Source organism: Spizellomyces punctatus (assembly GCF_000182565.1).
Source record: "Spizellomyces punctatus DAOM BR117 chromosome Unknown supercont1.8, whole genome shotgun sequence".
NCBI lineage: Eukaryota > Fungi > Chytridiomycota > Chytridiomycetes > Spizellomycetales > Spizellomycetaceae > Spizellomyces > Spizellomyces punctatus.
The window spans coordinates 814,379-836,981 of record NW_015971544.1 but is presented as its reverse complement, the minus strand read 5'-3'; the positions used below and the strand labels follow the sequence as shown (position 1 = coordinate 836,981).

The 22,603-nt window shown below is 46.6% G+C and overlaps 6 protein-coding genes and 1 non-coding gene across 7 annotated transcripts; 2 read left to right on the top strand and 5 right to left on the bottom strand.

Moving 5' to 3' along the window:
* Window positions 1–3,790: 3,790 nt before the first annotated feature.
* On the bottom strand, window positions 3,791–6,230 carry SPPG_05152 (uncharacterized protein). Its single transcript, XM_016753378.1, has one exon. The coding sequence runs from the start codon at window positions 5,787–5,789 to the stop codon at window positions 3,930–3,932; it is 1,860 nt and encodes a 619-aa protein (XP_016607815.1). The 5' UTR covers window positions 5,790–6,230; the 3' UTR covers window positions 3,791–3,929.
* On the top strand, window positions 4,099–6,231 carry SPPG_09260 (uncharacterized protein). The gene is made up of 3 exons (XM_016757417.1): window positions 4,099–4,234; window positions 4,311–4,339; window positions 4,442–6,231. Exon 3 carries the CDS (start codon window positions 5,827–5,829, stop codon window positions 6,205–6,207), a length of 381 nt encoding a protein of 126 aa, XP_016607814.1. The 5' UTR covers window positions 4,099–4,234; window positions 4,311–4,339; window positions 4,442–5,826; the 3' UTR covers window positions 6,208–6,231.
* A 2,423-nt stretch (window positions 6,232–8,654) lies between these two features.
* Window positions 8,655–8,727, top strand: SPPG_10105. Its single transcript has one exon. It is a non-coding gene; the product is annotated as a tRNA-Met (tRNA).
* Window positions 8,728–8,921: 194 nt separating this feature from the next.
* SPPG_05151 (uncharacterized protein) lies at window positions 8,922–13,286 on the bottom strand (the record flags this gene model as incomplete). Its single annotated transcript, XM_016753377.1, has 2 exons — window positions 8,922–11,309; window positions 11,664–13,286. 2 exons carry the CDS (start codon window positions 13,284–13,286, stop codon window positions 8,922–8,924), a joined length of 4,011 nt encoding a protein of 1,336 aa, XP_016607813.1.
* Window positions 13,287–13,668: 382 nt separating this feature from the next.
* Window positions 13,669–15,246, bottom strand: SPPG_05150 (uncharacterized protein; the record flags this gene model as incomplete). Its single annotated transcript, XM_016753376.1, has 8 exons — window positions 13,669–13,833; window positions 13,891–13,989; window positions 14,207–14,340; window positions 14,400–14,615; window positions 14,684–14,800; window positions 14,858–14,959; window positions 15,028–15,076; window positions 15,175–15,246. 8 exons carry the CDS (start codon window positions 15,244–15,246, stop codon window positions 13,669–13,671), a joined length of 954 nt encoding a protein of 317 aa, XP_016607812.1.
* An 85-nt stretch (window positions 15,247–15,331) lies between these two features.
* On the bottom strand, window positions 15,332–16,554 carry SPPG_05149 (uncharacterized protein). Its single transcript, XM_016753375.1, has 3 exons — window positions 16,194–16,554; window positions 15,585–16,127; window positions 15,332–15,522 (listed from the first exon to the last, which is right to left on the bottom strand). Exons 1-3 carry the CDS (start codon window positions 16,465–16,467, stop codon window positions 15,473–15,475), a joined length of 867 nt encoding a protein of 288 aa, XP_016607811.1. The 5' UTR covers window positions 16,468–16,554; the 3' UTR covers window positions 15,332–15,472.
* A 417-nt stretch (window positions 16,555–16,971) lies between these two features.
* SPPG_05148 (uncharacterized protein) lies at window positions 16,972–20,655 on the bottom strand. The gene is made up of 7 exons (XM_016753374.1): window positions 20,533–20,655; window positions 20,052–20,468; window positions 19,902–19,980; window positions 19,477–19,838; window positions 19,130–19,405; window positions 18,273–19,069; window positions 16,972–18,203 (listed from the first exon to the last, which is right to left on the bottom strand). The coding sequence occupies exons 2-7, from the start codon at window positions 20,125–20,127 to the stop codon at window positions 17,064–17,066; spliced, it is 2,730 nt and encodes a 909-aa protein (XP_016607810.1). The 5' UTR covers window positions 20,128–20,468; window positions 20,533–20,655; the 3' UTR covers window positions 16,972–17,063.
* Between the last annotated feature and the right edge of the window lie 1,948 nt (window positions 20,656–22,603).

The following is a 22,603-nucleotide window of genomic DNA, read 5'->3' as shown; positions in this document are numbered from 1 at the left end:
TGATGCAGCGTAAAAATTAACATTATCAAAGTCTGTGCATTCAAAAGATATCGATGCGCCAGAGTGAGCATTGTTCTATCTGTTTCGTCCTTGAAAACTCGATGCCTTTGGAAAAGGACAAAGTAGGTGGAATGCGCCAGAGGAGATGATCCAGGTATTGTTCTATCTGGAGCGTCAAGACGCCCTTAGACTAAAGAGAAGAGCAGAGATGGGATGCGTCAAAGTGGATGTTCATACGCTGCTCTATCTGCGGTAGACAAAGCGATTTCATTTTTCTAACTGCAGTGTTCTCTTTGCTTTCGTCTTGACAATAGGAGTGGCGGGAATGACGCTCCGGCCAAAAGCTAGTTCAGGAGCAACGAGAGTAGCTGGAATACTGCTGAAAGTTTCCACCTTGATGACGGTATCTGGAACACTCTGCTGTTACTGCCGCTCCATCCGGTGCTACTTTGGGTGGACAGATTCCGTCTAGTTTGACATCTGTGGCAGAGACATTTGGTTGCCGTAGCTCCAAACGTAGTTGCAGAGGACAAAAGGATTAGACGTCAAGGCGACCAGAACATCTTTGCCCCGGAGCCGACGGATCTTGACTCGAAAACGTGCGGCTGTGGATACTACTGATCTCATCCCAAAGACAAAGGATGGGGAGTTGTACGGTGATGTGAAACCTGATTCCTTCATTTTTACCTTTGATATAGTTGCGACAGGGTGGTAACTTTTCGTCCGGTTGGTCCTTGGACTCTGCTTACCTCTTTTCATCTTTACCCATTTTTAGGGTTGTTATCAATTCATCTTTACCTTTATATACATATACATGTATGTTGTTTTTTCCCCATTCGTTCTTTGGACTTTCCTGACATCCTTTCCTTGTCTTTCAAAAAAAAAAAAAAGGATGAAAATGATTCGAAAATGAACAAAACAATGATGAGCATGTGTGCTATCTCTTGGGCACCGCTAAGCAGCAAAGGGCGCCCTTTGTGTATACACAAGTCGCAACGATGTACTGTACAGTATTCACCAGACAAGCGGTTTGAATGGATATATAAGTGCAGGTGGATGGGCGGAGGCCATATATGATAGCTAGTGTGAACAACATGCATGCAACTGCACTTGACAAGAGACCTGAAAATACAGAAGATGCAATTTATTTTTATTTATATCCTATGGAAGTATAGCTGAAATCGAACCAGTGCTCAGCTTGTCCGATGAATACATCGAGTAGTACTGTGCTAGGTTCCTCGACACCACTGGCAACATACAGAGGACCCCATTTTTCAACAGCTTTACGTCAAGGTTCCGGTGGTGTCAGAACAAAGATTGCCGGTTTCTGCCATTCCATTATCATGATTATAACCTAATAAGGTCTGAAATCTGATCATATCCGAAGTGATCAGTGTATACAGGTACGCTGTCGGACGTCTGGTTGGCACAAACGCGCACATGCACTAGGCTTTCTTCTGGGGCAAGACACCTTTAGGTAAACCCCGGAGAAAAAAGAAAAGTGCGAGCTGTTCACGATTGTCTTAAAATCACACATATCGTATCTTTCCGATAAAATGCGACGTCTAGCCATTCCCTCGTAAAAGATATATCGGTATTGCATTTGTCAACATCTATCTTCCGTTCCTCAATGCCCCAGTCAATGCAGAGAAACATGCAGCTTCCATGTCCTGCGAGATTACTTCAAATCTGAGATCGTCTCCCAAAATGGACGATTTTCCGCCGCTACCTTGCATTCGAATGACAAAATGAAGGATTTTGAGGGAAATTTCTGCCAAATGGTATTGTTGACCCTATGAACGACGTTCTTGCCGAACAGTGTTCAAGACACATACAACGAGTATCGAGTTTTTCATCCGACAAGTGTTTTTGCTGTGTTCCCGTTATCTGTTCGATGAAAAGGTCGATACTAGTTGTATTCTTCAATGAGCTTTTCTTGTTCCTCTGTTTCGATACTTTCGGGACGGATGTTTCGGATTATATCTATCACAGCTACTACCACCAAGATCTGCATTAGAGGCTGTTCTACCCGGACTCACATCCAAGGCTTTATCACAACCCCCCACGCCCTCCTATTCGACACAGTAAATCGTTTTGCTGAATGAACACGCCGAATTTCGATAGAAAATCTACATCGCAAACTATCAAGGTCACCTCCCGGTTCTTCCTTTCCCACCACCACTGAGTACCAATGGTCGTTTCTCTCGATGCACCGTAGAGATAAAGATGATCGAGTTGGGCATAAAGTCGGAGTTTTGTAATTGGAAACTGGAGGAAAATGTTTTCAACAGTACGGCTTCCAATGGGGTTTCCTCGGTCAAAGTTATTATGCTAAATGGAGCGTACAACTTGGGCGGAAACAGCACTTAGCTTGATGGTTTCTGTGCTGCTCGACCTGATCATGTCCAGTCAACCTTTTTTCATCCTATTTCATCCTTTATCGCAGGCCCTTCCTCTAAGAGGATGCCCTCATCGCCCGTAGGCTCAGGCAGCTCCGTGCTCCTTCCATTTCTGGCGCGCGCACATCAACAGTCCCAGGCGCCCACCTCAAAGAGGTATCACGTTGCATTCCGACAACGACCTTTAAAGTTATCCGGTTATGACTTTTCGACCGAGTTGAGTTTAGCGCCAAGTTCCCAGGGCGGGCTCGAGTTTTACGCCGTCCCAAGGCGAGTGAAGAGAGTGAAGAGAGAGTGGGGGGATGCGGGAGAGGGTGCCTTTTTATAACTTTTTGAGGGGGGCCCGTTGGGGCTGTGGGGTTCTTGGCTGGAAACTTCTGTTGGATAGGTCTGTGCGTCATCAAGATCTTCCATGTCTTCCCCGTCAGGGACGTGACGCCGGGACCATGCTGTTTGTTGATACGCGGACGTTCTTTGCACACGTCATCAGCGAGATGCACGTTGCCCTTGCAATCTTCTATCCCCCTGCAAAGATTTATGAGTTGTTGCAGTAGAAGATGAAGGACTTCTGTTGGATGGGTCTGTGCGTCATCAAGATTTTCCATATCTCCCCTGTCAGGGACGTCGACGCCAGGACCATGCTGCTCGGTGATACGCGACGTTCTTTTGCACACGTCATCAGCGCGATGCACGTTGTATATTGCAACCTTCCATGACGGACAGTTTCCCCTGCAAGGATTTATGAGTTGTTGAAGTAGAGGATGAAGAATCTCGGGAGTTTGGTAAATTCTTTTGCGGTTCATATCATAGGAACACTCTTGCACGCAATTCCAATGCTAAAGTAGGCCCATTATCAACAGGTCATTGCAATTCCGACAACTTTATCGCATTCTAGCAAATTGTATCTGGTTCCGATATGATAGGTATTGCTATTCTGGAGAACAATCTTTCGCTCGGCGTCTCTTTCATAGAGATATCGCAGCAGCGGGACCTTTATCCATGGTGTAATCGTCTTTTGCAGTGAGGCTGATGTGGAATTGCTTCCTAGGAAAGTTGTATCTGTCCCTCAGCAAAGACCCCGCAGGATGGATAAACTACCTTGAAGTTTACTCCCGTTCGAGCCACCTACACCAAGATCCGCGAACTTCGTCGACAAGGTTTCTTTTAATGAGATAATTCTTCTTACTATGATCATGTGGGGAAGGCAGTTATGTTTGGTGAATAGTTCTGACTTGAGTTGGTATTCGGATTAACCAGTGAAAGCAAGTTAACCGCGGGTTTCAGATACTGCTAGATCCTTTGACAGTTCAATATGGTCTTTTGCACGCAACTGATTATACCCATTATTATGTTTAGTCGTAAAGAATTGTATGTGGCATGCGGATGGTGCCGACAAATCGTGATGTAGAATCTATTGCTTATTGAGTCCGCGAGGGGGAGCGAATCTATCGCATCAACGGCATCATATTACACCAATAAGACATCAAATATCAACACGACACCCATCGCATTTCCTCTGTCTTGTACACATTATTTTTCCCGGATTTGCTCTTCTACATACCTAGAGGGAGATACTGGATAAACTGCTTCCAAGGACGCTATCAACTTTTCCCAGCTTCCAGAATTTGAAGGAGCAATTCGGCCAAGGATGCCGCTCACCGCACCACTCATCATCCCGTATGATCGGAAACTTTGATGGGTGGCGCCCATCGCATCGATATAATGGGTTCCATCCCAGCGATCATCCTCCGCCGCCCATTCTTTCACTTGCTTCATGATTTCCGTCTCCTTCAAGTAGAAATGATCTCGTATTACATCCTCGAACCCCACAGGAGGTTTCCTTAAAATTCCAATCATCGCTTCCTTTACACAGTTCCTCCTAATAACTCTATTGTACTGAATATTCTGCAGTCTCGTTTTTTGCGGTGTTCCATGACTTGGTTCGTTGTAGTAAGGAGTGTCGATCAAAATCATCGATTGAATCGACGTTACAACTTGCAATAGCGTCGACTGATTCTTCCCCGTTTGCCACCTTTCGCTAGCTGATCCGTTCCATGTCCCCAGTAGCGAAAGACACACTTTTCCACATTGGTACAGATTAGGATTGAAACGTACGGAACCGTTACCGGTTGTGAGCAGTGTGACTTGTGGAGGGACATCTGGGTACATATTCGGGAAAGTGATGTTGAACTCGAAGCATCCATAGCTATACGGCGTTTCAGTTGGACCGGTTATAACACACTTGATAATGTTCATGTTGTCGTTGTCGATCCGTACAAACACAGCACTCGAATCGCTGCATGGTAGCGATGTAGACAGAGTTGCCATTTCTTTTGCGATATAGATGGTGCGATTGGACTTGAGGATTTGGGTTCCATCGATGGTTTTCGGCGCAGGATTTCTATCGGACCATATTTCGGCATATTGCAACAGTCGAAGTTTCATCAATTCGACATATGTCTTTGGTTTTTTTGGTGTTTCATCCTTCATCTTCACCTCCGATTTCGACGGTCTATCCAATTTTGATGGATCATCGAATTTCTCGTTTGCGCCCTTGTGAAGAAGTCGAAAAGAAGAAATCCGATCATTTATCTTCTTCCAAAGATCATTGATATCCGTCGCCAATGTCACGACTTTCATCATCTCTTCTTGATCCGCATTCAGCGCACCGCCATTTTCTTCTCCCTCTTGCACTCCTATATTATCCGAAAGAGTCACCATCATGCTCTGAGAAAACACATTTGTTTGTTGAACAAGAGTTTTTAGCGCATCGAGCAATGGGACGGTATAGTCCAATTCTTTCACGGCAGTTGGTTGAGGAACCGAATGTTGTTGTGGTTTGACATTCATATCAGTTGTTTTCATCTTCTTTCTCCGGTTTTCGCAAAGTTCATGATAGTCGGATATTTGCGGTTCAGGAAATCGCTGAATAAGAATAGGAATCAGGTATTCGTGGGTTGACAGGAGATCGAGTAGGGAAATGATATTAAAGTAGAGCGAGCTTCTGTTGGCAATATCCATCAAGGAATCATTTTGCAGGTACTCGAGTATCCATGGAAGGAAGCAAGATTCCGTGAGGACTTTACGTAAGTCTGGATCGGGAAGGTAATCGAACATGTAAGGTTCTGGTTGACGATTAGAGTTCGGGAGAAAGTTTTTCAATGCAGTAACGCATGCAGAAGCGAGTTCGTCCATGTGTTCCCGTTCTTTCGATATCTTTGCCGTTAAATTCCTTCCGCCGCGGGTATAACATTGACCTCCATATCCGGTTCCTGTATCTTTTTGTAATGTGTAGAGCTCGTAGGACTCGCGGAACTGTGTGGTTTCCCTTTTACGTTTCAACTTTTCTCGTTCTAGGAATTTTTCGCTCTTGTCGGTGCGGATTTTCATTTGATAATAGACGAATTGAAGGACTTGATAGATAGTGATGAGACGAGCGCCGGCACAGTGCGAGTGTGCTCCAAATAAAGATCCCGTAGCCTCGACGACTGCCTGTTCGCAGACCAAGCAAACGTTGCCTTTGCATTTGCTACATTTTGCCTGCAAAAGCGAATCGGCACGAGCTAGAAAGGTGTCAACCGTATCCTTTTTGGTCGGAGTGAGAAGGATGTCGAGAGCTTTTAATGATTTGCTGCAAGTGGGACACCGAACTTTGTCCAAAGTGGTAAACCTGTCAATCACAGACAAAGCATCGACACGAAAAGGGTTAAGCTTCCTTGTCCGATTACTTTCCTTGTCCGATGTTATAGATGCTTTTCACAATGTAATCTGCAACGCATGTATCGAATGGGATTTCGGACAAAACTAGCGTAGCTTCCAAAATAAACAAAGGTGTGCAAGTGAAGCACTAGATGAGATGGTGGGAAAAATCTGCCAAATGGCTCACGCAATCAAAACTGACAGTGGCTGTGTACTTAATGCATAGCCTATTTTGGCCAGACTGCCAACGTTCTACTATGGATGCAATTACTATCCATTGTGGACATCTGAATGAGTGGAACATTCTCCTGTAACCCAACATGCATTGTATCCACTCTTGTTTTCTATATAAACCCCCCTTTCCCCATCTTGTTCTTTACCCTCAACTCTCGAAGTATCCACCTAATGCTCAAGCAACTCTCAAGTCAATCATGAGAATGCCGCTCTGATGCTGAGGACCTCCCGACAACATTAACATTACGCCTTGCAAAAGCTGCTACTACTATGCTGCTACGATCGCAGGTATGCACTGTCTTTTCTCTAATTATTCTGATTTTACTAGTATCTCCTCTGACTCAAGAATCAGAGGCCTAGTAGGATTTCTCTCATGGTGGTCGGCTTAGTTACCCGATTTATCAACCGTCATGTATTGCATGTGTAATTAGTCGTAGTTTGTTACTTGCAAGGAGTTGGTTAGCTAGTTAGGTTCTCCGGGCTGGTTGTCGCCAGACTCAGTGGTTCAATCCACCAAGCTGTGTTTGCATGACGTGAGAGGTGGTAGTATGACTGTGCCATAAAGTCTCGTATATTTAACATTAGACGTCTGGCTTCTCGACCCAAGCTTCTTTCCCACTGGCCTCCCCGCCTTTGACGTTCTTATACATTTTTCATAGAACGCACTGCTTACAGGAGATGTACGGAGATAATGTTGTTTAATCTTCCTCATCATCCTCTTCTTCCGAGACCTCTGCCGTCAAATCCAGATATTTTCCAGTACTTCACCACAACTCTGCGAAGACGGCATCGCTGATGAGCGGATAGATTTCCTTCGCCTCGAGGGTGCTGTTCTCCTGCCCACCATGATATGTCTTGCGGACCGCATGGCGTATCCAACGTTATACAGTCTGGTGCCGTGGAGGAGGAAGATGACTTGGCCGCGGAAGTTTGGACAGGAGGAGCAGCGGGATCCAGCTTCTCCTTTGTTGATGTTCCTGTAAATTCACACGCTCGGACATTTTGACGGTAGGCGGTGAAAGAGAGGAAACTTCTCGTCGCCTTCGAAATATTCCCTTCAACCCCCTCGACCACACATACCCTCTCGACCAGCCATTCCCCCTCGACCAGACATATAGAAGACACTCAAGCGTGGGGTGTTGGCAGAGCGGTTGAAGAGAACTCGGTGTAAGTTGGGGAGCGCAGATGATCAAGATGTACGAAATATGTATTTGCTGGGGTGAAGTACTGGAAAATATCTGGATTGGACGGCAGAGGTCTCGGACGAAGAGGGTTAAACAACATTATCTCCGTGCATCTCCTGTAAGCAGTGCGTTCTATGAAAATTGTATAAATATGTATTTAGGCCACTTCCTGTTCACTTGGCTGTTGTTGTGTCTCCTGTTCCCGGAAAGCTTTTTCATAATCATACGACAATTGGAGATGTTCATCGAATGTGTATGGGGTGAAGTATTGTAAAATATACCTCCTATAAGGGGCAACCGATAAGAAAACTGTTGTTTTTTACAGGATAAATGTTTGCTTCCTCTATGACACCTATCCAAGGTTTTTGCGTTCCAGTTCTGCTGTATTAATGCCACCACCATTCATGTTCCAACTTTCCAACGGTTTTCAAAGAGCCATTGAACTTTCCGCTGTGGAAAACCTCCTTTGTCCATGTCTCATCTTGTTCATGACAGTCGCCCTAGCAAACCAGCTGGTTCGGCATGTGCAACTTAATCTCTCCCACCTTTCGAAGCTTTGGCACTCGTGTAGCCTAGGAGCCGCCCATATACAAGTAAGTGAGCCACAGCATAGTACCTGTCCCAATGTGTAATTTCGTACATTTGTGGTTACAGAGAGCACATATCTCCAGATGAATGATCGAACCCGGAGATTTTGTCCTGGAATCGATCATCACTAGCTCTCCATATATCCCAAGTTTCTCCCCCAGCCCATGCTGAATATCCCAACAGCCCGATTTCGGTAGCATTGAATTGGTAAATACGTAGGGCTCAGAAAGCAATGTCCGGCTAAGGTGGAGAGGCAGCGTTGTCACTAACACCAAAGGTGTAAGTATTTCATGTGAATTCTCTCCATCAAGGCAACTTGGGCCACTTCCTATGCACGGTGGAAGAAGAACAAGAAGGTGTACAGCAGCATGCTGCGAGGCCAGCAATATCTGCCCAAACCAGAAGGAAAATCTCTTTGCTCTCTTGGAATCTTACACAAATTGTAGGCCGCTCATGTTGTTATGGTACCCCTTTTTAAGTCATTAGGTCTTCGGTGTTGAGAGTGGCAGTTCACCCAACCTAAATTGCTAGCTCCCCTGTCCAAAGCAAAGCGAGATTGGCTCAGTCGGTAGAGCGTGAGTCTCATAATCTCAAGGTCGTGAGTTCGATCCTCACATCTCGCATGTCAAGTGCTCGGTACCCTTTTTTTTTCGTAATGTTTTTCCACGCTGAATCAGGATGCGTGATCCCAGATGTCTTTCCGGTGCAGCACAGCACAACGCCAGATATTCAGCAGAACAAGCATTATATTGACAAAATATAGTAAAATCATGTACTTCAAGGCACAGCGCATCCTAAATCGAAATTTACAAAACTATTATTCCTGGTCTATATGGAATGGGTTCCGTGTTTGCGGAAATGACATTCGAACTTTGGGTGACTTTCCAACGGGTGATATCGGAGATTGCTTTGTTGCCAGCTTTTTCTCATCTTTGCTACGTTCTTCGCCAACAAATCGCATTTCCTCCTTCACCCTCCGTTCCCGGTCCTGTTCTAGTGATTCGAGTCGGGATGATAACGATTGATTTTGCGTCTTGAGCTGATTCAGGGCGTACTTGAGTGCAAATGTTTCTGCTTTGAGTGAATCAATGTTGGATCTTGTCTCTATGGCGTCGTCTGGTACATCATGGATAATGACATCGGAATCTTGAAGGTCATCGAGTTTTGAGTGCAATAAGCTGGTAAAGCTTCCTGTACGGCTAGGTCGACGACGCGGTTCGACTCCATCGTGCCCATCGTCTTTAGTACTTGACACGCTGGCAAAACTGCCAGTTCGACTGGTTCGTCCTGATCGTCGGAAGCCACACCCGCAGTCTCTCAATCCTTCATCCATTTGCAAGAGTTCCCTTTCCAATGACCTTTTGCCCCGCTGTTCGAGCTTCAAGTCCTGTTTTAGGTCTTCATTCTCTGAGGTAAGATCCGAGACCCTTTGTTCTAATGACTGAACCTGGCGTGCGGAATCCAAGACTGTGGTGCGGAGGTATGTGTCGCGAGCGCGCAGACGTGCTTCGGTGTCATGAAGTGTTTGTTGGAGGGATGTGTATCTGTGCGCTAGCGAGAGCAGGTGGGTGAGGTTGTGGGTGAAGTGTTGGAGTTGGGTTTGATGGCTGTGGTTGCTTTCGGGTGATGATGGGCGGAGGGGTAAGACGGCGGCTGTCAGATCGTTGGAGTAGGATAGTAGCAGTTGGTGGTCGATGGTAATTTGGGAAAGGGCAGATTGTGTTTTGGAAAGGGTGGCTTCCAGTGTTTGGATTCGGGTTTGGAGGGTTTCAAAATCAATCGACGGTGTTGGGAGTCTTTCGCGCTCAGTGACAGGGGAGGAGAAGCCTGTGTCGGGAATGGTCTCTTCCTCTTCAAATTCCCTTACACCTTCTTCCCAAGTGCTTATTAAACCGTCCAACCAGTCAGCATCCACATCCCCCATCCTCTTGACAGCGTCTTTGATCTCCCCTCGTAAAACATCAACCGATGCTTCACCAACCTGTCCTTCTAGATATGTATTTAATAGCCTCACTCGTTCTGAAGAAGGGGTCGAGCGTAAATGTCTGGCCAGAGTTTTGAGCCGGTCAAGTTCCGCTGCCCACTGTTCTGGGTCGGTGTGTACATCCTCTACCAATGCCTCTTTGTCGTCAGGTACGTTGCTCTTGATGCTTGTTGCGTACGATTCCCAATATGATCTACTTCGATCGTCTGTTGTCTGGGGAATGACTCTGACGCTGATTGTCCTCTGCTCTGCCATAGGCTGAGCAGAGGCCATCTTTTTCCACCACTCGGCTTCTAACCGGTAGCTCATCGCCAAATGATTGTCGACCACCTCTTGTGAATCACCCGTCCGCCTCTCTTCCGCAGCCCGTGGTTGAACACCGACACTCTCCAATCTCTCGACCAACCCTTTCAGTTTATTCACCAACGTCTGGCGGGACTCTTGACTGTCTAGCAGATCCGCTGCACCCTCAACTCGCTGAACAAGGTGCTCCAAAAACTTTAGATCATGTGTCCCTTCCGTCGTCGAGGCAATCTTTTCAGAAACCCGGATACTGCGAGAGGTCCCTTCGGTTTTGGCGAGTGCTGCAAGAAAGGATTTCTCATACACATACGAAAGTTTCAGATGTTCGTCGATTGTGTTTTGATCGGTTGAATCTCGCAATGTCTCCTGTACATGCTTATCATCGAATAAAGACTGTCGCGTATCAGCGACACTCCTCGCTAGGTCTCGTGAATAAATTGTACCGTCTTGAGTTTGCTTCCGGAACGCCTTCTCGTATTCATATGAGAGGCGTAAATGGTCGTCAACATCCTTCTGGCCTTCCTCTTTTGCCTCCTGGACTCGAGCAGCAGCTTCGTATTCATATGAAAGGGCAAGGTGATCATCAACGACCTGTTGTGCCCGGAATGCCTTTTCATAATCGTATGACAGTTGGAGGTGATCATCAACCACCTCTTGTGCTCGAAAAGCTGTTTCATAATCGTAGGAGAGCTTGAGATGATCATCAACCACCTCTTGTGCCCGGAACGTGGCTTCATATTCGTACGAAAGTCGGAGGTGTTCATCAACCACTTGCTGGTCACTTGGCTGTTGTTGTGTCTCCTGTTCCCGGAAAGCCTTTTCATAATCATACGACAGTTGGAGATGTTCATCAACCACTTGCTGTGCTCGGAACACCTTTTCATAATCGTACGACAGTTGCAGATGGTCATCGATAACCTGCTGTGCCCGAAAAGCCTTTTCATATTCGTAGGAAAGTCGGAGATGTTCATCAACGACTTGCTGATCACTTAACGGTCGTTGTGTCTGCTGAGCCCGGAAAGCCTTTTCATATTCGTAGGAAAGTCGAAGGTGTTCATCGACCACTTCCTGTTCACTTGGCTGTTGTTGTGTCTCCTGTTCCCGGAAAGCTTTTTCATAATCATACGACAGTTGGAGATGTTCATCAACCACTTGCTGTGCCCGGAACACCTTTTCATAATCGTACGACAGTTGGAGATGTTCATCAACCACTTGCTGCGCTCGGAACACCTTTTCATAATCGTACGACCGTTGCAAATGGTCATCGATAACCTGCTGTGCCCGGAATGCCTCTTCATAATGGTAGGAGAGTCGGAGGTGATCATCAATCACCTGCTGTTCGTCATTTGACACACTTGGAAGCGTCTCATAGTCTATATTCATCGCATCGGTCGAGGTAGCGGATTTCAGTCCGTCATGGTAGGCTAACAAAATCCTCACCATCCTCCTCCTATCCGCCAAAACCACCTCCACATCCGCCCCTTCGCTGTCCTCGACAAACTCTAAATCGAATAATTGCTCCACAAGTTCAACGTCCCCGATCCAATGATACATACCGATCACTTTAACAAGGAGGACGTCGACATCGTACAAGTGAGAATTGACAGCAACAAGAGGGTGAACCGCCGTGAGGGCTTCCAGCATTCTTTTACGATCGGAGAGAAGGATATGCTCGGTGTCTTGATTGTGGCGAAAGTCGAAGATCTGATGGAGTACCGTAGTATCGCCGATCCAATGATACTTTTCGACCAATTCGACTAACCGTGCATTAGCGTCCCGTAAAGCTTCATACGGGTTTTCAAGCTCCAATAACGGATGGTATGATTTCAAAACCTGTAACATCCTTTCTCGGTCGTGGACCAAGGAATAGCTTTCTGCATTTGCGTCCCACGCATACGCAACTGACAGGTCAAACAGTTTCTCTGCAACCTTTGTTTCACCCACCCAGTGATGTTTGATGATCATATTGGTTAAGAGGGTGTCCGGATCGTAGAGATCAGAGTTGATGTTTATGTATGGATGAGAAGGTCTTAGGACATCCAGCATTCTTAACCGGTCACCCAACAGTCCATCCTCTTCCTTTCCAAGGGTAAAGATTTTACTCAAAACCGTGATGTCCCCGATCCAATGATATGATGCGATAATGTCAGTGATGAGAAGGTTCAGATGGACGAGTTGTTGAGTATCCACACCATGCTTCGTGCGTTCCTCCTCAATGAGATAATCAAGAGTATCATCATCGTTGACTTCCTCTTCAGCAAGATGGGTCACCGTCAAAATGGGATGATACACCTCCAGCAGCCCCAACATTCTTCGCCGATCTGCCACCAAGACCTTTTCTCCACCTTCCACAACACCCTCATCAAATAATCTTTGCAGGATTCCCACATCGCCCACCCAATGGTACGTTGTAATCACATAACTCAGCCGTGCATGCAGCTGGAGTAACTCTTGAGACCTGGTAGAGGCGGTTTGACTAATCTTGGACGTAGAAAGAGGTGTATGTGCGTTGTGGATGATCTCAGCCATCCGTTTCCTATCCTCTACGAGGATTTTTTGTGCCGCCGTATCCAGATCCGAAGGAATTTCAAATAGGTTCTCGACAATTCCAACATCGCCAATCCAATGGTACTTTACAATCAAGTCTTTCACCGACATGTCCGCTACCTCCCCAGCACCGTTGAATTCGTCGAAATCATCATCAAAATCGGTGGACAGATCAAGGGTGTAATCTGAAACCGAGAATAAGGACAATCGTGATAGTCTCTCAAAGACCCCCGCCATGTTGTGTTCTCCTCCCTCGATATCTGTATCAGGGTCCAGCCAGGATGCTTTCACGTCAAGGATCTGATCCTCGGTCAGGTCATTGCTATTTATCGGATACTCCGGAGCCATGACGTGGGCTTGCGATCGTGCTGCGGTGTTTCGGATGCAGCCAGACCGCTTAAAAACACTAAAATGTTGATTGTTACCACACTGGCAGCGAAGGCAGAGTGCAAAAATGCAGGGAATAATCCCAATCCCCTGTACAAGGCGGACTAACTGCCCGATGAACGGAGAGGGCGACAACGTCGGGCAGAGGGTAAAAATCCATACGCAAGTGCCAGTTCGGTTTAATTTATTTCTAACACTGCAACGACAGCGGCGAATTGGAGCTTTGTCAAACACCGCAAAGGTTTCATGTGATGCTGTAAGCCGGCTCAATTGCTTTTGTAATCAACCGATCATGTAGGGTGGTTGGAATGTACTACTATGTGGCTAATACGCATTATTATACCTACCCAATAATGCGCTCAATAACATAACGAGGCATGCAATATCTGGGATCCACAGCCTTTAACCCTTCATACCCCAACAGTGATAGCCCAGCCACCCCAAACAATGTGTGAAAAACATCGGGGTAGTCGCCTGGTCGATCTGCTATACCACCCGTTTCCGTGTCCTAAATATGATTGGTCATCGACAAGCTACGGGACTGCTACAATCCTACAATTCTTACTTGTGAGCTCAAAATGAATTCAGTCAGCTTTTGCTTATTGATCCAGTGGGTTCGATCGAGGATGGCAAGGGCTGAAATAACCCACCATGAATAACAGACCTGAATGAATAAGCGTTAGTCTTACCAGGCTCAAAGTGTGACTCGGGAATCTTGAATCACTTCCGAATCGCCACGAGAAAACGGAATTCCCTCAGTATCAACAAAAAGATTTTTCTTCACATGCAGCCGTATGGCCGATCAGCGACACAGGGTGTAGCATCATTGGGAATTCCGTTCCCTGTACATTGCATATGAATTTTCCTGATGGACCACTCACATCTTCAAGCTTCTCGGGTCTACCGTTCAGTCCTCCGTTTTTGAGTTGTCGCTCAGCGAGCCACCACCCCAGTTGATCAGCATCCACCAGATGCAAAGAATTTACAATCGCAAGCGCTCCAACACAGCAGAATACTGAAAGGTCAAACATTATCATGATGTAGTAGGCACGAGCTCAAAGACTGTACACTTACTTTGCCCCGCATGGGACTCAGCCCCGGGTACGCTCCCATAACCACCATCAAAGTTGCGACAAGAATCAATATATTCAACCGTTTTCTTCACATCGACCGCATCAAGTCGATTTAATAATGATAGACAGGATAGCGCGCAATATGTAAATCGCGTATCGACCTCGCCCCACTCGTCACCCGCGAAGGACCCGTCGGGTCGCGATAATGATTTGACGACTAGTAGGGAAGAATTGCTCCTGAATAACTATGGTGTGGAACAACAATGCAAAATCACAATTAAATACATTCGACCACTTTTTCTACATCCAATCGATCGATTGCATCTAGTGTAGCCAAAATTTGGATAGCGCTCAGGGTATAGAGAAGGTGCGCGTCGTGATCGGTCATTCCACCAAAACCTCCTGTAGCAAGGGTTTGATCAGAAGGAGCATCGGAGATACTCATTGGGCAGTACATACCATTATCCTGCTGACATGAAAGAACAAAATCAATAACGTCTTCTTTGGCCAATTCATCCTTTCGATTCATCAAATCGAGAGCCGTGAGGCCCCAGTAAACACCTAAACCGGATAAAAGATTTTTCAGACGGGTTTCCAGCTCAATGGGAACTACTGTACACAAATAATACCATTCAGCCGTAAATGTTCGCTCGCCCAATATTCGAACTCATCTTTCCGCTTTTAAGTGTACCGCTATCAGACACTGCACTCTAAAGTTTACGTTCATCTCCATCCTACGTGGGTTGGAGGTTTTGGCGCCTTGTAGGTGGCTGTACCTTGTCTAGTCCCACAATGAACTGAACGTGTAGTTCCCTGAGTAATTCGGTCGGTGAGGCCTCTGATGACATTGGAGGAGGATAGTAGGTGACTCTGTAGGGTTGCGGTGCAAATCGGCAACTTTTGCTCCTATGCCCTCCATTGGAATGCGATGGAACCGATTTATGGCTGGAATCTATTGCGGGTTGGCATTTCTATTTCTATAGTTCAACTACACTATCTATCTCGCTTTACTACAGTCACTGGAACGTTTGAAGGATTCTAACTTGGTGGATTAAACTGATATTGAGCACCCATTTACTCGTTCAAAAAGTCATAATTCGCTCGCTTTGACTTTGTCGATGTGCCTGTACATTGAAGATCAATCATGAAATCCTAAATCTGGAAAGACAGAAGACGAATAACTTACTCCTTGCTACTTGCCGCTCGTTTTCAGCGTCCATTACCCCCATATCTCCCGTCAAAACTTTCAACTTGGTTTTGTGCTCCGACAATTGTCGCTTCAATGTCCGCGTCCTTTGCCTCTGCACTCCCATCTCCTCATCCCACTCTCGTCTCATTATCTCTACATCTTTCTTTGTCCGCGTAACGATATCCCACTTTACAGCTTCCATCAATGCATAGACTCGCCCGAAACGGAGAAAAATGATGTTGTTTGCTAGTAGGGATTCTCGGGCGGGGAGGGCGGTGTGCACGACAATGGACGCAATGACGATGGCGGCGTCAAGGATGCTGCACGGGGAGCGGATGTAATTGAGGGGGCCTGACGAGATGACACGAAGTAGGATTTCAAAGACAAACAATATGCGAAGGCCGAGGGAGAAGGCAAAGAGGAAAGTTCGCGCGGTGGTGAAGTGGGGTATGTTGGTCTTTAGGGTACTTGCAATGTAGAGTTCTTTGTTCATGGCCGGTGGATCTGCTGTGTCAAAGACGGATTCGTAGACTGCTGCCTCTATTGGGTTCAAAAGTCCTTCGTTAACAATGTGCAAAAATGTGCCCAACACATCCCAATACGTACGCGCCGTCAAAAAATCCAGCAATATCAAACCCAATACGATCCAATTCATCCTTCTCGTATCCATGTTCAGCTTCATACGACTCTGTACAGATGTTCCTCTTCCGGCACTGGTGGGTGCTCCCTTTCCATTTGGCGAATTTTGGAATGGTTTTCGTATGCCAAGTGAAGGCATCCGTACCGTCGGTAGACGGTCCCGAAAGGACATTTTCCTTTGCAAGGGCACGTCATCAGAGGGCGCCGACCCGCTGTCTTGCGAAGGTCTTTGTAAAGTCATAACGAGCGACAATGAAAGTCCGAACGGAACCTTTGCAGCAGAAGGTCTGTCGAAACAAAAAAAAAAAAAGAAGAGCAACAAGTTTAAAATCCTCCCATCAGCCCCCCGTGATACTATCGAGTGCCGTTTCAAATAACGCGTTGCAGAAGTGTTGGAGCATTTTTGCCGCTTTGTTTGTAACGAATCGCGTTATGGAGCCTTCAGTACTTTGGGTTCATGCATTTGGACGATACAGATAATGATATCCAATCCTTCAAGGATTATCATTGAGACCGAGCAGATCAATCAATGGCTGTTGGTTTGACAAACTTTCTGGCATCATTGTCTTCAACACTTTTTTACATGAAATAGCCAGCTTGGGTGCCATTAGCTCGTCGGCATTCAACCGCGCTGGAAGAAACATGGAGCTGCAGGGAAGACATGACATAGTTTTGTAAATACGGTGCCCCCTGCAACGAGAATCTCATCCGACAATTGCTGATAACAAAGCTTCTGATGCATGCAATTAGTTAGAAATGCATAATCACAAACCCACATAAATATTACTTAATTCGTTTCCTATTCTTGCTATCTATTAAAATAAAAGTTCATAATCTCTAACGGTATTTATAACTCCCCGTCCTCTGACTGCTATTCAGATTTTCCGTTGAGGAAAATGACCTTACATCCACTGGAATTTCACGTTGAGATGCATAGTCTTGAAGTTCATAAGGGCGTTCTAGCGAATGTAGCGTGGCAGAAGAAGAGTACGTTGGAAGACCGCTTCCTGCCGTGATGTTTGGATCTTGCTCGTCATCCGGGACAGCGACAACAATAGGGAGACTTTCTCCTGCCTCCTGTGCAACGTGCTCCAATTCTGGCGGTGCCTCAGCATTGGGGCTCGTGCTATGTAGCGGATGGCGGTGATAAAACGATAGTACCCGTTTTGCGTTACGACGGATTGTGCCTGCTACTTCTGTGAAATCGTCCGTGCTTCCAACCTCTCCACGTCCACCAACTGATACTGGACGTGTTTTCCGAATGAAATCTTCAATATCCTGATACTCTGGCGTATAATATTTGTCCTGCACCTCTCGAGCCTGCTTCCATACCCATACTCTCCACAACGGTTTCACCAACGCAGGGTTGTATACACGATCTTCCAACTCTTCGTTGTCATTCCATTTGCCTGCTGATTCCACGAGTTCCAAATCCGATTTGGACATGAAGCCTTGAGGCGCCAACCATCTCCGACACGCCCACCAATATACCACATTCAGGCACATGAGGACCACAAGCATGATGGCTTGTCGTTTCCCATTCCCTTCAGCGCTCACCCCAGTAGCAATTAACAATATTGCTCCGAGGGTCATGAGCTGGAACGAGCCGATACATATGCATAATAGTGTGAACACTTTTGGCCACCACGTTCCCCCCGTTTCCAAAGGCGTCTCGTAGACGTAGATAAGCTGATACTTGTACACCAGATACGCCGCAAAGAAGAATGCAGACGTGAATGGCAGTATCAATGGGGCGGCAACAGAGTAGCACACGCCCAAGAGGAATTTGATGAGAATGAGCGCGTAGATCGGCCCATACGGTAATGCGGGGGCTTGGTTGTAGTCAAACTCTTTACGGGGCGTGTTCGCGAACAGATGTCGCTTAATGAAACCCAATACCAAGGGAACGCCTTGAATCAGTTCAATCGCGATGCTCGTCATTCCAGTCACAATCATCGCAATGAAGAAGGAAGATTTCTGGCAAGAGAGCGAAAATTAAGGTTACATATGTGACCTGAATATTTCACGATTTCGCACATAACTCACGTCAATGAATGCGACGGCGATACTGTTGAAAATAGATCGTGTCGACGCTCCGACATCCCCGTTCGAAAAGTTCAGAATCGAGCCGATCGTTGTTGCACTCAGATTGATTAGAAGGATAGCGGCGTACTGATAGACTTGGAATGCAAAGACTTTGTGCATTACGCTCTTCTCTACGCCACTGCTGGACAACACGCCTTGGAAGCGCGCCAAGAACCGGAATCCGATCGGTGGAAGGATTTGCAATACCGAGAACAAAACCGGCGCAATGATGGATGTCAGGATGACTGTTGCAGCTTTCCGCTCTTCAATCCATTCCGCTAGCTTTGGGACGTACTTTTCAATGGTGCCCAAACTCACCAGCCCGGTGATGAAGATGATCAAAAAAGACCAAGATAACGTAACCGCAATGACAATTCCAAGTGCCATCAGTCTGCGAGTATGCCGAATGGCAGCGCTAATCCCAACATTCTGCCAAATAATATCGTCGAAATCTGGACTGAGCTTCACAGATGGCGGTGAAAGTGATCGGCTTCGAAGAGCCACAGCAGCTACACCATTCAATTTAATCGCAGCAGAGTGAGCAGCCTGGACACTGCGAAAAGAAACAAATGCATTGGCGTTTGGCTTGAAGTGATGATCGCCTTTCGAGCGCAGTTCGTAGATTTCGCGCTCCAGCGCATGTAGTCTCCCGCTACAGTATTCAATACTGTCAACCTTCTGTCCTCCAAATATCAGCAATTTCTTGTTGATTTTATGGGTAGGACGCTTGGTCGGAACTCGGTACGGGTCTTTCAAGTCTGAACCATGAAATTTATCAGTATCTAGACAAGACATTAAATCGTCATCCAAGAACTTACAGATTGCCAATACATCCTCCAATTTTGCAGTGACTTTTTGGTGCTCTTCAATGAGCTTTGGTAAATCTCCAACTTCCCGTCCGATTACGGCCTGGCGAATCGAGTCCTTCAAGTTCAATGATGTCATGAACTCGGTTACGTCTTGAGGTGAGCGCATCGAGTCCGGGAGGTTTGTCAGAATTAGCGTGCGATTATGAAATGCACTTTGAAATTCTGAGCTGAAAAAGAACTCTCTACGAAATCGTATCCAATCCATCCAGAGTCTGTACATTAGATCTGCAATATGGTAAACGGCTGAGTCGCAGCACTCGTAATATTGCAGATTATCACCATAATCGGAAACTTACAGTATGCATACATGCTAAACACCCAGACCAATACAGCATGCATCCAAAACCACGAAGACTCATGATATACATTGTTGATAGTTAACGCGGCCAGTTGGGGCGACTTTTGATCGGTTTGTTTATCAGGACTGTTTACGCTGTCGCGGTTCGATCCTCCGGTGAATCTCGGCGCATAAAAGTGGAAGATACAAAGTGGGATTCCAATGCATGTGAGACCTAGGAAGAATTGAAAGCAAAGACGAATGAAGCGGAGGAACATGACGGCATCTAGGCCGATCTTGTCGACAAGTTGGTTTTCATTGGTAAAGAGCGTCGGGCGCAGCCATGCTGTCGGAATACCGCTGAGCGGCTGTGGTCGTTTCCTGTTGGTCAATAAGGCAGTTAAGATCACTTTTATACTAAGATCCTTTGCGACAATCACATACTGCTCCGGAGCAAACTTTGATCGAGGTTCGTATACAATTTTATTTCGCGGCCGTAATAAAGAAAAGCCGATAAAAAGCCCTTGAACATAAACAAAGAAGCTATAAGCATTACCGGGCGACGGAGCCTCAAATGTACCGTCCTGTTCCTACCGATTGAGATCGCCGTCTGCAAACCGGCAGCAGTTACGACTCCTGCAAGATCTGTCGGACTATTGTCTGACGACATGTCGCTCCAACGAGTCCAGCTAACTCAACAATGGAAACTAGACGAGCTCACAATGTCTACTTCTCGCCGAGGCAAAATACTACCCTCTGGCTTGAAATGCACTGCTTCCTCACACGGTGACAGCAGGAAAAACGACCGTTAACGGTGATGTTGAACAATGGTCCTTGTAAAGCGAGAGTGTCCACCAGAAATGGCCGCTCCCAGCCGCGATGCTATGGACACAACTCACAAGATGAAACATTGCAAAAGCCCCCTCCGCGCGATCGTCTGTGCAGAGTTTCAAGGGCTGCGCAAACGAAGACTTGGCGAGGGACAGCGTTTTCTTTTGATGAACTGCTGGCCTAAACAAATGATGGTCAGAATTTATTCAGTATCAGGATTCACATATACTGTCACGGACAGTACCAATGTGCTGCATGCAAGATATTCAGTTTGTTTACTGTCCAGCCAGCTCGAATATAAGCCATGCATCCTGTTCTTTCACCATCCCGTTGGGTTGAGTAAAAGCCTAAGGAGAATTGCTTGTCCTTTGTTATCAGCGTTCCATGTTTAATCTGTACCAAAAGTATGGATTGCTTTTGGGTCCTCTGAACCCTTCCGCCATGTGTTGTTGTCTTTTACCACTACAGTTGAATATCAAGAGATGGTTGCAAATTTTGTTTAGAATGTTGAAAGCAATTACATAGTGCGGAGCCGATTGGTATTGGCACTAGTACATAGATTCCAACCAATTTAATCATAATTTTACTCGATTTAGACTCATGAACTATGGTTTGATCCAAAAAATCCTATATAAGTTGTCGTCGCCCATTTTCCCAGGCTTTCATCTTTTCCCACAGATATCATCAATGCCACCAAAAAAGAAGCAAAAGCTTGAAAAACTCGACAAACCCACCTTACATACCTGCAACAAGACTTCCTTTGCAAAAGCTTTCCTGCCAAACTATCGCCAACGGCTTCTAGATTACATCGCCATCATCCATCAACTCGCCGACCACGCTTCCCACGCGCTGAAATTCTATCTCCTTTCATCATCAGTGCCAGTTTTTCCCACAGTAAATCAAGAGACAATTGAAGCCATCCTCTATCTTCTCAACAAAGGTGAATTGTAGCGAACGACTCTGATAAACCGGTTCGCTCAAAGGCATCAGGTGACCACGATTGAGGTTTCCACAATTGTAACCTAAGCTTCGAAACCCCTAAGATCAAGCTCGGTTCTGGGCTACACCAGCGCAGCATGAAGGATACGTTACGCAGCCATGATCGATCATGGCGATGGTCCGAGATGGGAAGATCAGACGCCGCCACCCTAATGAAGGCTACGGAAACTAGTGTAGACGTTACCGTAGCATATTCTTGTATAAAAAGAGGAATTCAATAAAATAAGTCAGCGGCCAGAAGCCGTAGCGACAAAAAATCCCCACAACTAGCTTCTCAACCCCAATCCTAGGTTAACAGGAACCTAACAGAGCACTTCAATGGCCTGATCACCCGCACTGAAGCCTCTAAATCCTGCTCGGTTCACAACTAACCGACTCTCCTTGCCTCTCGCCCTCAAGTCGCTACCGACGCCCAAAGAAAGGATTTGGAGACTACGATTCCTAGTACGGACACCCACACAACCTGCTAGGAGACCCAAGTTGTCTTTACCGTAGTCTACCAACAAAAAATCCGTTACATGGTGGAGAAGCGCGACGAACTGCCTTCCCCTCTCAAATTCAGCTGAAAACCTTATTCAGTTGTACCGAAACTCTTGTGCAAACCGAGATCCGCTCAGGTAGCTACTCGGAAACCTTTTCTCTCGTTTCGGAAACAGACTTCACGAAACCGAGAATGATGCCGGTCGAACGCTCTCCAACGCGAGGCCGCTCACCTGTGATCCAGACTCGTAGTCAGGGTCCTGCGGAGGACGTCGAAGTCCCTCCCGCAACACGCCCAAGGCGTTCAGGGACCACTTCCGTCGAACCGGAAGCCCCTAACTTGGCCACGATGGCCTCTGAAGTGGCAGCGTTAAAAGAAGACATTGCCCGCTCGACTGCTGCAACGCAGTTGGCAACTCAAAACCTTACGGAACAGCTTCATAGGCTTTCCGAACGTCAGACAGCGGTGGATGAGCGCCTCGCACGAGCCTTAGAAGCCCTAGTGCATCGCCCGCTGCCTGAACAACCTCTCATAGCACGAGCTACAAGAGAACGGTCCGCAACCCCGTGGGAAACGTCGGACACACCAAGGGAGCGTACCGAACCAAGTTTTTCAGGTCCGGTGCCTCCAATCCAAGTGCCAGCAGCCCCGTGGGCCAGCGACACCAAGGTCGATTCCTTGAAAGCAAAGGACGTACCCGAGTTTACGGGCAAAAGAAACCAAGACGTTGAAGAATGGCTCAACAAAGTCCAACTTCTTCAAAACGTTAGCGCAACATTGGATGCCAGGATGGTACAGCTCCTACCAGCCATGATAGCCGAGAAAACCCCTGCCG